The following is a 17,329-nucleotide window of genomic DNA, read 5'->3' on the forward strand; positions in this document are numbered from 1 at the left end:
CAAAACCCCATAAAACAAGTGCTGTAAGGAAGTTAAAAAGTTTGTTCTAAATAGCACTTCAATGTGAGTGCTCCAGTATTTGTTATTTCATGTCCTTCAGTCTTAGTGAGCTATTCCCCCCAGGTTTTTTTTATTATTTGTTTTCAGAAGGAATCATGATCCTTATTTCATACAGACTTAAGAAATTATGAGCTTCTGTTTTCATAAAGGTATGAATTCTAGTCACTGGAGAAGTTGAAGATGAATGGCTAGGTTCTGAAATGTTGTGTTAAGTGAACAAAAAGAAACTCTTCTCTAGGAGGAAAAAAAAACCCAGCCCTTTTGATTTTCTAAAAATAATTTATCACTGGAGTATTATAGCAGTACTGCTTAGTGAAACTCTTAACTACTGAACTACCACAACGTATCATGAGCTACAGGCAACATACTGTAGAACTCAAAAAAAAGTTTGTGTTTCAGTCTAGAGGAATGAATTAGTTACACCTGCTTTACACAACACAAGAGGATGTTTTTAATCTTAAGTCATTTAGGTTGTAAAGTAAAAACAGTATTAGAAAAGGGACATTGTGTAGATGCTTCTGTAAAAAGAGGACAAACAATCACGTGAACATCACGAACAACTAAATCAACACAGCAGTTTTCTAGTGTTTCACTTCAGAAGACCACAAAACCAAAACAGGCATAAATCTTCATTAATGGTTTTGATGAGAAAATACTTTCCTTAGCTCACAGATCTTTATTAATGCTTGGATGAAAGACTTCTTATTCTTCATAGAAGGAGTCTACTTCATTTCTGTATTTCTCGAGCACGGTGAGCCGTTTTAACTTCATTGTTGGACCTTGAAAGAGGGAGTTTGTCACAATAGGAGAAACAGGAAGAGAAATTCCTACTCTGAACTTTGGCTCCTAAGATTTTCTATTGAAGAGCCTGTTTGGAAGAACATCTTCCACACTATGTGTAGATACCTGCTAGAAGTGAGAGGCAACTGTGGTGTGTAAGGTTGCCTCCACATAAGCATGAAGACTTCAAAGAGAGCTGCAAATAGGAGGGTGATAACTGGCTACTACTACTTTTTTCATAAAATAACTTAAAGGATGACGTTTTTGAAGGCTTTGAAACAATTTCCAGCTTCAAAGAGCCTGGTAGTGTGTTTGATGTCCTGTTATCAGGCTTTCACCGTGTCGCTTCTCTCTTTTTAACAGATTTTCAGTGTTATTACTGGAAGTTATTAATACTGCAATGCACCAGTAATTAACCAGAATTGTTTAACTGCCCAAAGGCAATGTGAAATTTAACTACAGAACTGTACTTGTAAATGAGCACAGCTTGATACATATGTACACAGCACAACCTCAAATTTTTGTGTTAACACATACTGCATGTTTTTTTCCTTTCCCTCTAGTGGTTGTACACAGAATTTGTCATACAAAGCTATCTGAATACTCTTAGATCAGCAGCCTCTTTACTGTGTGTATACTCAATATAAATTGGTAAGTCTTACCTAGTTCTCCCCCAGAAACAGAAAAGTCTCTTGGCAGGACTATCCATTTTTGAATACAATGAACCCTATTCGTAGCATTCATGTTGACTTTGTTGATTCCCTCCTGAATAGCCTGGTAGATTGCCTGGTCTCTTGTAGCTACAATCTCTGATACTGTAGTAGCTTTACTACCGGTCTTCTGGCAGAAGTCCCTGGCTTGGTCAGTGAGAATATCAGTGGGATCAGATGTATCTGGGTCCAGCACGCTCTGAAATACCAAATGAAGTGAATCATCAATGCTCACTCTCACAAGGCAACAAATGTTTCAGGTCCTCCCAGACTAGTAAGCAACAAGAGGGCTCAGCATCAACACCCAAACATTCTGTGAGCCTTAAAAAGCAGAAACACCTACAGATGATAGTACTTTTCTTTCCACTTGGCTATCAAATGCAAATATTTCTGGCTTATATGCAGATGAACAGACTTAAAACATGTCAGTGAATCAGGCAATATAGTCCACCTACAGACCTTGAATTTCTATCATACTTTCCAAATTAATACATAGTTACAGGGAACATTATCTCATTAAATTAATTTACTGTGGTGTCATGTAAACAGCTTAAGGTAGAAGCACTCTTTGGAGTTACACTTCTTAAAGTAGTATTTCTGTTGTACCTGTTGATAGGAAATATCACTCGTAGAGGTAAATGATCTGAGAAAAACTAAAAAGTCATTCATTAAGTGCAAGTGTGTTAGAAAAAAAGCGATTTCTCAACTGAAGCACACACCACAGCAGAGCTATTCATTATTTTGTTGTACAGTCATCCTTCTTGTGTTATATGAAAAGAACAAATTCTATAAAAATACGTCTGTTGAAAAGTTCCTGTTAGAAACTGGTTTTGCCCATAAGTAAAACATTCGTTGGCTGTGCTCTTCTGTAAGAATAAAAGCTATTTTGCTCTGTTACAGAGACATCTCGTTCCTTCAACAATTCTAAATTAAAAAATTGGTCTGTAGCTGCAATACTTTTTTTTTTTTTCCTGCACAAATGTGACAGAATCACAGAATGTTAGGGGTTGGAAGGGACCTCTAGAGATCAAGTCCAACCGCCCTGCCAGAGCAGGACCACTTAGTCTAGGGCAGGACACACAGGAACACATTCACACAGGTCTTAAAAGTCTCCAAGGAAGGAGACTCCACAACCTCCCTGGGGAGCCTGTTCCAGTGCTCTGGAACCCTTACAGGCAAGAAGTTCTTCCTCATGCTGAAGTGGAACTTCCTGTGCTCCAGCTTGTGACCATTACCCCGTGTCCTATGGCAGGGCATAAGTAAGATGAGATTGCCCCTTACTTCCTGACACCCAGCCTGCATATATTTATAGACATTAATTAGATCCCCCCTAAGTCTTCTCTTCTCCAGACTAAAAAGCCCCAAGTCTCTCAGCCTCTCCTCATACTGCAGGTGTTCCAGTCCCCCAGTCATCCTCATAGCCCTTTACTGGACTCTCTCGAGTAGATCTCTGTCCCTCTTGAAATGGGGAGCTCAGAACTGGACACAATACTCCAGGTGAGGTCTCACCAGGGCAGAGCAGAGGGGCAGGAGGACCTCCCTTGTTCTGCTGCATACACTTTTCTTAATGCACCCCAGGATACCATTGGCCTTCCTGGCCACAAGGGCACACTGCTCTTGTCCTCTTATCTAATTTTGTCTCTTTTTACAAACAGTTCAAAGTTCTTTTGTTAGGTGCAGGTGTATAATTTCACCAAAATCACTGGTTTACCTTTAGGGTCAGCAACATTGACAAAAACTTCTTTTTATCTCCAATCACCATAGCATTACTAACAATTGGGAGTTCTTTTTTAACAGCATCTTCAATTGGAATTGGAGGCACATTTTCACCTCCAGCTGTAATAATCAAATCTAGGCAAAAAAGAAAGGCTATCAGTTGAATTCAAATAAATTCTGAAGATCATGTCTGTATCGATTCACTTTTCTTATTCTGACAAAGAAGATATTTTTTCAAAGTTAATATTTTCCAAGAGAACAAAGCCTATTAATTCATTAGCTTCAAAATAAAAACGCTAATATTTTTAAAACACGTGCTTGAGTTCTCAGTTCTCCCTCAGTGTAACATATTTGCTCCAGATAATTTTTACTTAATTCAGTAACAAGTTAGTTATTCTCAAGGCACTGTTGCATAATCCAGAATTGTTCTGTAAGCAACCATCTTTTCAAAATCAGCACACGATTCACTCTCTATTTTACTGTTGCTATCTCACCAGAAAGCAAATTCATTGTTACGACCATTAAAACTGGTTCTTAAAGCCACCAAGAGGGGTCACACAAAAATAAGTTACTACTGCAGGAAGGCTTAATAAAAAAAATGGAAAGACAGAAGACAAGAGTGTGAGCGAGAAGCCAAGAAAGGAAGTTTACAGTGGAAGTAGTGATTCCTGCTCTACTTCTGACACAAGTGGAATATGAAAAAAGACTGGAATCTTAACGTTTTTAAGGTTCATAAACAACAGTGGTTAGGGTTAGGGTTAGTGGTGGTACCTTATTCTACTGATAAAATAATGCACATTTTTTGTTTGAATGCATTCGTTCTGAAGTACAATGCATATATTCATTGGAGTTCTTAAAAATTTGAGTATTATCTAAGTAAATTCCACATCGTTGCCTTCATTATGCTTGTGACTTCTCACTGTCCTCAAATAATAGTCTGCAGCATTTCAGAACATGCTGCAACAAATAATGCAGACAAACGGAACAGCAGTCCTTTGTGTAACAACGCAGCTGACAGGATGCATTAAGGATTGGGTTGGTACCCGGTTCCCTGTCAGCGATAAACTCAAAGAATTTAGATACCATCACGGAAATACAGCACCCTTCCAGCATTCACAGGTTTGGGCTCTGCCACCTCTACTGCTCTCTGAGAACTATGATGAGAAACAGCTTCTACTCTGTACTCAGCCTTCTGGTACAGAACAGGCCTCAATCTCATGGCTGTAGAGCTTATTTCTCTCCCTGGTCACCACGCTGCACACATCTGAGGAAGCAGAGATTTTTGTCAATCCATAGATACATACCAAAGGTAGTTGCGTATCCAGACTTGTCTAGGTCTACTTTTTCCTTTCATTCCATCCTCCTTTTGCCTTAGTCCTGTCTTTGTCTCAGATTCTCTTCCAAACTCTCTGGCATTTAGTTTTTCATTGTCTGAGACATCAGCTTTTTCGCAGCTGATCCGGACAACTGTAATAATTTTAACAACTCTTCCCACACCTCTACAAATACTGTCCCCTGTATGGGCTTCTACAGCTACATCTTTGTGCTTTGCAGCTACTTGAGTCCTAAAACTCCTAAGACCTGCAGAACCAAGGTAGAAGTCCCGTTTCAGTCACTAGAAGAAAAGCTTCTTTACCATCCCTCTTCTATTAGATTTTACCTTATGTGGACTTCAATTTAAAAGTTAAATTAAACCAGACAGACAGTTATTTTATCCCAGATGGTCTACCTATCCTGTAATATAGAGTAACGGTTACTAGTTCAGCAATCAAGGAAGATGCAAGTGAAACACAAATGTCATGACAGAATGAGACTAGGTGTTGCTAACTGCTATGCTTAAGGAAAATGAATCAGACAAGAAAGCAAATTAGAATCAAGATAGCTGCATTTGGTCCAGGCTATTAATAGGAATCAGAGCTTAAGTAGATACTAACAGGACATTATGTCATCCATGACAAATTCACTCATCTATGTTAGCTCCCTAGTGATTCATCATATATTCTGACAGTTAGTCAGTTTTTAGATCTTCTTCAGTTACATTTTGGCCATGATCAATCCCACTCTATGAATATTACTGTGTAATATTGCTGCAAAAAAAAGCTTCCAAGTAAGTATGTGGCCTGTCTTCCTCCTGAGATTTTAGTAATACTCAGGCTTACTGCTTTAGCTTTAACTTTCCCTTCTGCTCTCAAGCTTCAATATTAATCTCTGCAAAACATCACCTAAGGCGTCAGAGGAACCTAGCTCTGACATACAGCAACAGCTTCTATATAACAGAGGTTTCTCTCTGTTACTGTTTAAACATTCTAATATGCAATTAACACAGAAATTTACCAGGATTCAGAGCATGACTGGACAGCTTAACGATCACTAGAATTAAAGAAGTCACATTAAACCTGCATTATTATTTTATATTTCTAGTTGCAATTATACTGAATCAAGGTCTGGGAGATAGAAAGCCTCTTTGCCGAAATCAAACCATCTCCACCTATTGCAGACTAGAGGGAAAAAAGTTTATTTTACCTTCCTATTAGGTCAATGCTCCTGGCATTAGAGGAAAGAAGATGGGCCACATCTGGCATGAACAGTGCTGAACATTTACTATAAACAGGAAGAAAGATTTTGCTTATTACCTTTAATTCTTCCAGTGACATACAGAAAGCCATCCTGGTCTAGTTTTCCTAAATCTCCAGAATGCAGCCACCCATCCTCATCAAAGACTTCTTTTGTTTTGTCTTCCATGTTTAAGTAACCCATGAAAACAGTCCTTCCCCAGAAACAGATTTCTCCATTGCCTTCTGTATCTTCATTCACGAGTTTCACCCTGCAGCCAGGTACTGGTTTACCGCAGCTGTCAGGGAGGAGCAGAGAAAAACACAAGGAGCAGAGAATTATTAAGCATAATACTGACAAGACATCTAACGAGCCAAATCCCTGAACCTATCAAAATATTAGTGACTGCACATAGTACTCTGCTTTAACGGTCTGAAAGCCATGGAGTATTAATTCAGTAGAGCAGCTGTGTTACGAGTATCCACACACTTCTCAGCTATCTACCTTGCCCTGTGCTTCCCATCTTTTTTCCCCTCCCCTCTGTATCTTCAGGCAAAACACACTTTTGTATTTGAGGTCATGCATATGAAAATTGTCCTACCCTGGGCCAGGGTTGGGATATATACCAGACTTAGTAGCTCTGTGTTCTGCTATAAAGCTGCAGAGCACAGTCAGTGCTCTTGGTGTGGCATGCTACAGAGGAAATTAGTTCAGCTTTTGATCTGGAAGTTATTTTGACTCCCAAAGTCACAAGTGAGTGGTAATGCACTGAGAGAAAATAAAATAAACTGTAAGACCTTTGCTGAACTTAGTAAATACTATTCTCATAGATATAATGAAACATACCAAATTTTTTAAAAACAGTAACATTACCTGTGCTGCCTGTAAACATAAGGCCCAGACAAGCAATGTGGGCCTGTGGTCTCGCTCATCCCATAAGCCTCATACAGGGTGATGTTCAGACCCAAGAAGAAATACAGTGTTTCTGTGTTGAGAGGAGCAGCACCAGAAAAGTGCTTCTGACAGGAAGACAAACCCAGTGCATTGCGTATTTTTGCAAGCACTAAATAGTCTGCCAACCTCACCCAGAACTGCTTCAAATCACTGCTGAGTACAAAACACACAAGAGGAGGAGACAGTTGGTCAGAGCAACCTATGAAATTTCAAAAACAAAGTCAGACACATGGCATACTGTATCAGAGAATTCTCCCAGTGGAAAACTAACCTGTTCAATGCACAGAAGATGCAGAGTTGGGAGACGCGTTAGTGGGCGAATGTTCTCAGGGAGGATGAAGGGACACATTTAACAGTCACCTGTGCTTAAGATCAGTCTACCATAATTGGCAACTACACCTTTCCTCTTGCATTATATTGGCTCATATTATATTGCATCATATTGTGTTGCCAGGCCACAATTTACCCATTTAATGCTTAGAGTCTCACTGATGCTTCCGAGTTTCTTGTAAGCAGATAGCTACTTTCACATTCACTCACTGACATCTCACTTATTAGAATACACACCTGCTTGAGCAGCTTAGGTTTCTCTCTAAGCTAAGTGACATAGCCCATGAAAGCATTTTCTTCTTCAGAAATCCTGACTGAGCAGAAGCATCCTTTAATTTCTCCATTATTTTCTCCCATACTCGGGGAACTCCCATGTGAGATGTTGGCTGTACTTCTTTTAGTGTGTTGATCAAGCTGCCCTGTTAAAATCATTTAATCATCTTAAAATATTGCAAAAGGTCAGTGATAATCTTGAACTACTAACATGTAGAACATCACTAAACACATAGGATATAAAGGACTGCTTAACCTAGTTCCATCAGACATATGCACTGATGGATGAGGTATGCGCTCGGGCACAACAGGGGAGATATGTTCCTCCTGCCTCCCTTTCCTCCAAAAATTGTTTCTACTTCTTTTGCTTTATATGTATACTCTTCCCCCTTAAAAGAACCTAACAGATCTTGATTATACATTTTAATTGGAGTCTAGAGCATTGGATTACAAGTCTCTTACAATTTTTTACTTTTACAGTTACAAGGATTTTATTTTTCCATAATTCTTACAATAATGGACTCTCAATCTTCACCCTCTTCAAAGACCACATTCTCTGCTTGGGATGCCTTCTAAGAGGAAGAAGTTCAAACTTAATTAGATGCAGTAAAAGAAAGATACCTTCAGAGCATCTGGCTCAGCAAAGTAAACTTGCTCTCCCCATTTGATCCCAGTCCACAGGTCATATATCTGCGCAGCTATGTGACTGAGTGGAAGATAACTGACAATAGACTCCTGCTGGACCTCTGCAGGTTGCATATCTCCTGCTCTGCTGCAATGTGCTGATGTCCAAGTTATCTGTTTAAATAAATAATACATTAGGTAGGGTGATTTCTTTCTTTTTTTCAAGACAAACTAAGGATCCTCCTACTATGTTAATCTAGCTATGAAGAATTTGTGTCCACAGAAACACCAGAGACACTGCCATCTTTGACAGCACACCAGACTGTCAATTCCCTGGGGCAAACTCAGTCAAAAGCAAGATGAGCTTTGCAGCAACAGAAACGTGCAGATAAAATAAGTAAATGCAGTACTTTCTGCTGCCTGACTGAGCTATGAATGATACCAACTCTCCACACCCTAGTGACACACTGAGAAGGGCAGCCACGGGCTGGATGGACTAGGAGTAAATGGACCTGCTGCTTCTTTTGCAACTCTCCTACTGTGTATAATTTTATCAAGCTGGCACTTTTCACCAGTGCTCTCCCTTTCCCTGAAAAAGTACAGTAAATACTCAGTGATCATGGAGATCAAAGAACAGTTTAGTATAAGCAACACACTCATTGTCTTGTATTGATCATCACCTGGCTAAGCACTAATAAGGAAGATGGCAGCTCTAATCTGCTCCTCAGTATAGTCACCACAGTGGTTCACAAGTGATACACACAACCCCCGTGCCCCTCCACGAGCAGCACTGTACATCTGGGTATTTTTGAAGATGTGTTACTTGACTTCTTAGTGAGACTGGATAACGTTTCACCTCCTCCTTCCTAATTCCCACTTTACCTCAGAGGATAGAGTTTAAAGATGCCAAATACATATATCTTATCAGACTATAGCATATGTAAGACCCACAAATATTTGTGACTGTATGAGGGAGGTGGAAAAAGATATATATGCACAGCAAAAAAAACCCCAAACCAACAAACAAAACACCCAACACGATCCTTCCCTCCCTCCAAAAAAGAAGAAAATGAGTAAGATCAAACACAGAAATCAGATTATTCAAGATGGCAGTGAAGAGATACAAATCACATGCAATACCTGTTATCACAGTGTGTGTTTCTGCCAGTTCCTTTTCTTTTTAATAAATTAGAACGTGCAAGTGTATGTGTGGTCTAAGGAAATAGATTCTCAAGAGAGGTTTTTAAGGAGCAGCATACTGTCCATACTGTCCAGGCCACTCCAAGTTTAGATAGCTGCATTGGAAAAGTGACCAGGGGAGGCTTCACAGTAGGCAGAAGGGGATGTCTTTGAGATGTGGCTACATTAGTGGCTTCTCCAAGCCTTGCAGCACACAAGCAGAACCATGTGGGCACACATATGACTGACTCAGCATTGGTTTTACGTATGGACAGTAGCAAACATCTTTTGACTAAAGAAGGCAGCAGCACAGCTACAGGCAAGGCATGTTTTCAACATAAAAATAGCCTGTTTGTAATCAGCAGCCAGGAATAGTTTGACAGCTAACATGGAAACGACACCAGGCTCCTCTGAGATAGAAGAGCATAGGATTTGCAACATTGGACCAGGCTTTTTATCTACCAAGTCCACTGTTCTGCTTCCAGATACTACTGTACTAATTGCCTACATTTGGGTGAATTGGTCCTCACTGTGTGCATGCCTGCAATAACTTCTGCTTCATTTTAAGAGGAGAGGCTGAAACTTAGATGAGCCCTTTCATAGATGGTCTGTGCTCAAAAAGGCTCCCTACCACTTCCCACTCTTGCTCAGACACCTTAAAAAAAATTCAAAATATAAAAAAAACTAAGCAACTACTTTTTAGGTCTTTGCTAGAAGACTCTGTGGCAAGTCCTTTTTTGAAAATAACTTTGTTTTTCTCTATCACTGCAAAATTTCCCACACATCCACCCCCAACTTTAATAAAATTTGCAAAACAGTCTAGTGGCTGGCTGAAGTATACAATTTGTTTAAGATGACCTGTGATAACACCTGAGAGACTTTATGGCTACCTGTAAATTGTATATATGAATATATGCATTATGTCTCACAAGAAAACCAGTGAATAAAAAAAATCATATTCCTAACAAACTGCTCAACCTTACAAAGTGCTAGTTTGGATGGTGTTTCATTCTTTACCTTGCTTATATTTTACCAGAAACCACCAACTGCATTTTGAACATTGTATTGAAGCACACTCTCCATCTCACAGGAGTAAAAGGATTTCAAATCTCTGTTATGCATCACTCACTTCAAGACACACAAATAAATATCCTCGCAGTATGCTATTTTCATGCTAAAGGAAGAGCCTAAAGTACATACATTGTCATGACTCAGCATGGCTCCTTTTGGCTTCCCAGTTGTTCCAGATGTGTAAATGAGTACACAGCATTGATTCGGCCTTTGGGAGTTAATAATATCATCCAAAGTACTATCGGATACATCATCTCCCAGCTCCAGAAACTCTTCCATCTAGAACATGTAACAGCAAATACATGCTATCAAATGGCTGCTTACAAGTAAGAAAGATACAGTACCTTATCAGTCTCAAAAATGGCAGAGAACTTCAGTGCCTTGCTCTGAACATAGTAATAATGTTCCTCCTCCAAGACAGGTACTATGGACAATTCATAAAGGATAAAATTCTGTTACTATTTCATACTATTAAAACAATTTTGAGTCTTATTTAAAGGAATCTGTAAATACCATTAAGTAAGAGTACACTTGTGACATTCCACCTATAATTCCTTGTCCTCTCTAGTAATACAAATACAAAGCAACTGGATGAAAGCTTCTCTGCAAAAAGCATAATCATCTAGATGTGTGAATGTTTGCCCAAAGCATCTGCTGCTTTATAGCAAACAGAGGACATGATGCTGGTCACATCTTCCATTCAAATTTGGCTCAGTCTAGAATGAGATAAACCTTTTATGATGCTGGACTTTCGTGACACAAACTGGTGCAGAAAAATGCTGAATGTGATCCTCTATATTAGATTGGTTGCTCCCAGATACTTCTACTGCATGCACCTGATACGCTGCTAAATGTACCATTAATTTCAGTGCTAACTGAAAATAAGGGTATAACATACAATTTTAAGTCAATAATCAAACTCTTAGTTTCCCACTGGAATCAGATTATTCATACAGTGCTACAGAACGATGTTATTCAAATGGAGGATGCAGCACATTTATTCTTCAATGATTTCTTTGAAATATATCTGGGACCATATAGCAGTAAAGGAGATGAAGGACAGCAGGGGTAAAAAAGGAGAGGCTGTGCTTGAAGTGGGGTTCATTGTTTCCTTCTTCAGATACCTGCCATTGCCAGTGCGCTACTAAGGGTTCAACAGTTAGTCTGGCAAGGCTGCCCTAAGGATTCTTCATCAGTTTTCTACTTTCTCCCAACAAGCCACATCCCTGAAAAGAGAGGTAGTACAATGCACAGCTCTGTCGCAAGTAAAGGATTTGTCACATTCTGTCCCTTCCCACAGAAAGTGGCCATATGAACTCCTCTAGCTCCTGGAAAATCTGGAGGCATTGATGTAATTGTTTCTCAGTGACTTAGCAGTTGTTCCTGTTTTCCTGACCTTACTTGTCTTCTCATACCAGAACGCATTAATCACTGTGAAACTGTTGCCTAGGCTTTGTTTACTGAACAGTACCTGCAACAGGCAGCGTTTCCATTCCACAGAGTGTGAAAGGTGCAGTCAGTCACAGACACTACTGACTTTGCATTTGCCTTCTGGAACGTGCACTGGTCAGTGAACTCAGGCTCTGCCCTCACTGCACCAATTACTCAGGCCTGTTAGCTGTCAACTTGCAACACAGATCTCTTTTATCATATACCATGTGGTTTGATTTAAATCAAACCTGACAGACAATCACGTCTGCCTTTAGTGAGTCAATCTCTGATTTTTTCTCTAGATGACAAACTTGCGACTGTCAGATGCTTTCACAGATACTGTTCTCCATTGAAAAAATTTGTCCAACTTGACATTTGAACAGGGGTGTTTTCAGGTGTATTAATTCTCAAGCATTTAGGTTTCAGCAGCTGAGGGTTGTTCCAGAATTAATTGCTAGCGCTTATTCTTTTTACTAAGAAATATAAATAGTAAAATCATCTTTGTGTTATTTTTCTATTGTACCTAGATGCAAGGTGTGCTCTATGCCAGTACACAGTACTGTCGCAGTAACCATTTATTAGTAGTAGTCATACGCTATTCAACAGACATATGATTAAAACAAGTGCAGAGAACTTTTTTGTACCTAGAACCCCTCCAGAAAACCAAAACTGCAAATATTTTAAAATATTTCTATGCTGCTCATGCTTCATTAATATCTCTTCTTTCTCTACAGTTGAAGTTTTTAAGCCTAAAAATCTGATAAACTGCAGTTCACTTAACGCTCATTTTTATATTCTTAATTAACTTTTTTCCAATTATAATTTTCAATTATATTTTCAAAATATACTGGAATAACTTGTTTACAAAAATCTGTTCTGCTTCAAGTGCTCATATTTCTTAAATTGGAAGCTGGACTTCTACCACTCAAATTTCTGATCCTGACTTTGTCCTTTTTTTCTGCTTTATATATATACACACAAAGATTCTACACACACCTAGAATATGTGCTCCTCTGAGTAGTCTGCAAACAAAATGGAATTATCATCTGTAAAACCATTTTCACATTCTTTGATCCAGCATAACTAACCACAATTCAGTTTTTACTAGCAGCAGTGGACAACTTTTGTTTTTAACCATTTGACAGTACACATTGTCACCTGAAACCTGTAGGTCTCAAGTTAATCCAGTGAAGTGAAAAACCAAAAAGACGAAAGACACACAGTTACGAAAGGCAGCTCTGATGTTAGATATCAGAACTCTCTAATGTTAGATGTTAGAAGTGTGAAACATGAAGTTACAGGTAAAAGAAACAGAAAAAGCTGATGAAGCTTTTGAATGTGTTTGCTGGAACACAGCAATAGTAGACATTCGAGACACTAAACATAGTAGAAATGCATCAAGTAATGAATTAATTTTAAGTCCGTTCTAGCATTCACATACCGTATACAAATTTGGATGTCTCTCTGGAATGTAGTCCTTATATAGTACAACAGCCTTCAAGTGTGGCAAGCGATTCCAGATCTGTTGGATTTTTAAAAACGAATGTATTATTATTGACACAATAATGAAGATACTACACAGTCCGCTCTAGAAAATCTGTTTCCAGTCAAAAGATTTAAAACAACAGAAAAAAAAATTCACCATAAACAGCTCCTCAGCATCTGTTTGAATAATGCCCCAAAAGAGTGGTCTATGCCAATCTAGATGCTGACCATCTGGTTACCAATAAAGACAGAGGATGTCCCTTGGCAGAAATTGATGTCAAACTGCTAGAAAAAATATTATTTTTTTAAGAAGGTAGAACAAGGAAAATACAAGGACATTTTAAGAATAAAAACATAAGGCTGCAGGCTTATAGGCAGAGAGCAATGGCTGCTGCTTTCAGTAGGTCTTTCTCTGCTTTCCACAGCCCACAGAAAGCATTCATTTCACTGGACTTTGTGGGACCTGGTGCCTCATAGATGCTTTCGAATTAATCACATTTTGAAGTGACTTGATCAGTCTGTGCTAATACAAAAGCAGTGGCTTGATGGTAGCCATTATGTAAATACTATGAGTAGGATAACAACCGAAATGTTATTATTTCAGTCTTGGATCCTTCCAGAGGTGGGGGAACAAAAAACGTTTCAAAAAACCTTCAATGGGATAAAGCAGTGCTGACCAGAGCAGCCTTTTTTTTTTTAAATAGAAAAGTGTATTAATCAAATCCCTCAAGTTCTTCAGTTTATATTTTCTCTACATTCATGACAACATAGCTTGGTATTCAGTCAATGACAGCACAAGAAGGCTTGTTTGACTGTACGTTTTTCCAGAATACTTATTTTAAAAAAAAAACTCTTCCTCCAAATCACATATAAAACAAAACTACAGAATACAAAGTAATTAATACATAAGTTAAATGAAATACATTTGAAAAGTATTTTCTCTCTGGCAGGTAGATGGTTTTGGCAGAAAACTCTGTCACAGAGTCCCCCAGCTTCAGCAAACAGTGCTATCTGGTGCAAGTTTGATGACTCGTCTCCAGCTACAGGCCTCCTTCAACATCTTACTGACAGAGAAGCCCTTCCCAGGGAGCTGCCAGGTGTTCCTCTGCTTCTTCACCAAGTCACGCAACAGGGATCTTTCAATCTGGCATCCTTGTAGAAACTCACTCAAAGCTGCCAAAGAGTTTTGTCAAAATTGTGACTGTTCCCTTAAAGAGCCTCCTCCTTTCTCACTGAAGTCTCTCTCATGTCCGTCCACATACTACACAAGTGCAGTACATTCAACAGCCCTCATGGTTAATTACAAGCAGGAAAAGATGGCATTTTGGAAAGAGGAAACTCTGAATGCTAACATCCCTAATATTTAAATGGCAGGCTTTTTGATCTTTTCACAGTAATCTCTTCCATTCAAGAGGTCTGTGCTTTCCCAAACAGAATCAGGTGGTGACAATGTAAACAGGGGATCAAAATGTGGGTTTTTTTCCAGGTAAGTTTGCAGTGACCCAGCCAGTGAGCTCTCTGCTAGAGAGAATCAGAACTGCTTAGATGTGAGCCTCAGACACTACAGAGGGCAGAGCTGCAAGCTACCCCAGAGCTCAAACACCAAATACTGGATTTCTCAATAAGAACACTTCCATGAAAGGTTCCACAATACAAATAGTGAGTATAGTATTTAGGACCTACACAGCATGAGAAATGGAAAATTACAGCTTTTAAGTAACTATTCAGCCACCTTGTACCTGCATTATCTTGTCCAATTGTTTCAAACTTTCCACCACCATGATATTGGTTTTGCTGTCATGAGCAACGTAGTGGCAGGCCTCTGGAGAATTGGTTGTATATATTCCTGTGACAATTCCCCTATATTAAATATGTATAAGAACATATATTTATGTACATTATAAAAAAAAGATAATAATATTTAAAGATTAGATGAAAGATGAAAGGGTATGAATATGTAGAAATACAGAGCAGCACAGCTGTCATATTTGTTTCAATTGTATTGAGATATACATGAGTATCTCTGACACCCTCACACTGCAAAAGCTAATCTCTGCACTGAATCATCAGTAGCAGATGTCACAGGCTAGGGTTCAGCATTTTAACCTGCTTGAGGCTACAGGAGTATTCCTGAGCTCAGGAAGTTGTAAAAAAAAAAAAAAAACAAAAAACACTTGTGTCCTCTTTATGTTCAAGCTGTGCACATATACCAATATGAATTTCACTGTCACAGAAGCAGCTTAAGAAACAAAATCCAAATAATAGAAACAGGTATCAGAACAGAAGGAATCAGGCACATTCATATTTATCTGTCACTTTTATTTATCTGTTTGAACATATCTTGCCATAGACAAATGCTACTCAAAATAAACTAGAAGTCTGAACTGTTATCCTCATCTTCCAGTGATAGGTACAACAGCTTCTGTGTGACTCACAGGTAAGCCCATAGCAAACAGGATGAATGTATGAGTGTCCAGACTATTTTGGATTACTGAAAGCTACGAGACTCCAGCAGGTCACTGAACATGCTGACCACCTGCAGCACAACTTCCAAGATATGACACCAAATGCTCATTTGCCACATTTCCAGATCTAGCAAAACAGAAATCCCCCAAATCAAGCAAACAAAAAATCCTACCCAGCAAAAACAGCTCCAACAGCTGAGATGAACCATTCTGGAGAATTAAATCCAAGGATTCCTACACTGTGGAATCGTTCAAGACCAAGCTTAAAAATAATAAGCATAATGTTACATAATATAGGCACACCAGAGAACAACAAAGCATGAAACATACATACTGATATAAACCATGGAAATTTTTCATTTATTTATTGTTTTGGAATGGACAAGACATTTCCACATACATCTCTGTGTTGAGATCCATAGCAAAGTGACGATTTACCAGCAATTAACATCACCACTATCACCAATTGCCATTTCCACTACCTTCTGTCTGGCTGAACTCTACTGCCCAGTAAGGTCTGAAAACCAGAACTTCCCAATATGGACAACAGCACAATTAGTACTAATCTTACCCTATGTTTAGAATGTTTTAAAATTTATCTTTATGTCTCCAAAAAGCAATGCTGCTTTTACCTATTTAATCTTAAACCCTTATGCTGAGCTTTGTGCCCATGCCCCAACTGAGACAGTGTAACACAGCAGCTCTTCACTTACAGTCAAGTTCTTCCTAACAGCAGTGTTATCTCTTTGACCAAAACCAATTTTCACCTTTATTTCAATAAAGACTATGACTGCTGATCTCAAATTTATCAGAAAAGCCTTATATTGGTTTTTCTTTTTTTGTGGGAGTGGTAGGTTGGTTGTGTTTGGTTTTTTTGTTTGTTTGTGGTTGTTTGTTTGTTTGTGGTTGTTTTTAATTTATTGGTTTGGGGTTTGTTTTTGTTTTTGTTTTTTAAAGGAGACACAAGGAAGAAAGAGCAATTTGGTTTTGTTTTCTATACCTACCTTCAAGAAGCTCTTGGCCGCCTTCCTGGAGAGGCAATAATACTCTGAAAAAGTTATCTTCTCCCACTTTCCATTCTTTTTGCTGGCCAAAGCACTAAGGGATCCATATTTTTCCAGGCTCTCCTTGAACATCTGATGAACTGTTATGGGAGTCTGTGGACACGAGTTATCTATTCTCAGTCTGACTCCGCCATCAGCAAAGGAAGTCCACAGCGACTCTGCAAAGCAAAGCATCATCATCAAGGTTTTCTACAGTCGAAAAATACCATGTGACCACATGCCTGAAGACAAGAGGACTGAATGAAGACTTCAGGACTAAGCACTTCCCATCTTTTGAGAGAAGGGCCTTCCAGTTTTGCAACTATCAAATATACCATGTAGAAAGAGAAATCTTCCTTTTTTACACTTCACGTCTTAAAGTTAGAGAATCTACTTGGCTCTTGCAAGCTGAGAATAAATACATGAGAGGTGTTGCAAGCTTGGGGATTAGTAAGCTAGCAAAATTTATGTGAATTCTCACAAGGAAGATAAATCCCCACACAGCTCCCCTATTAAACAGTTCATTTCCATACTTCCGAAAAAAAGAGTACAAGAACATTTTAATAAGAACATTTTTTCCTCTTAAACTTACCGTTTCAATACAATACATGTGGTGGAAAATTTCACACTGAAGAGCTTAGGTGCGTCAGAAGTA

General features: G+C 38.8%; 1 protein-coding gene across 1 annotated transcript; it reads right to left on the bottom strand.

Moving 5' to 3' along the window:
• Positions 1-524: 524 nt before the first annotated feature.
• ACSBG1 (acyl-CoA synthetase bubblegum family member 1) lies at positions 525-16,826 on the bottom strand. Its single transcript, XM_008949138.1, has 11 exons — positions 16,636-16,826; positions 14,906-15,026; positions 13,123-13,203; positions 10,380-10,529; positions 7,998-8,174; positions 7,341-7,522; positions 6,693-6,926; positions 5,900-6,117; positions 3,262-3,401; positions 1,503-1,749; positions 525-839 (listed from the first exon to the last, which is right to left on the bottom strand). The coding sequence occupies exons 2-11, from the start codon at positions 14,945-14,947 to the stop codon at positions 763-765; spliced, it is 1,548 nt and encodes a 515-aa protein (XP_008947386.1). The 5' UTR covers positions 14,948-15,026; positions 16,636-16,826; the 3' UTR covers positions 525-762.
• Between the last annotated feature and the right edge of the window lie 503 nt (positions 16,827-17,329).

The sequence above is a fragment of the Merops nubicus genome, unplaced genomic scaffold (assembly GCF_000691845.1).
Source record: "Merops nubicus isolate BGI_N331 unplaced genomic scaffold, ASM69184v1 scaffold26071, whole genome shotgun sequence".
In the NCBI taxonomy this organism is placed as follows: domain Eukaryota; kingdom Metazoa; phylum Chordata; class Aves; order Coraciiformes; family Meropidae; genus Merops; species Merops nubicus.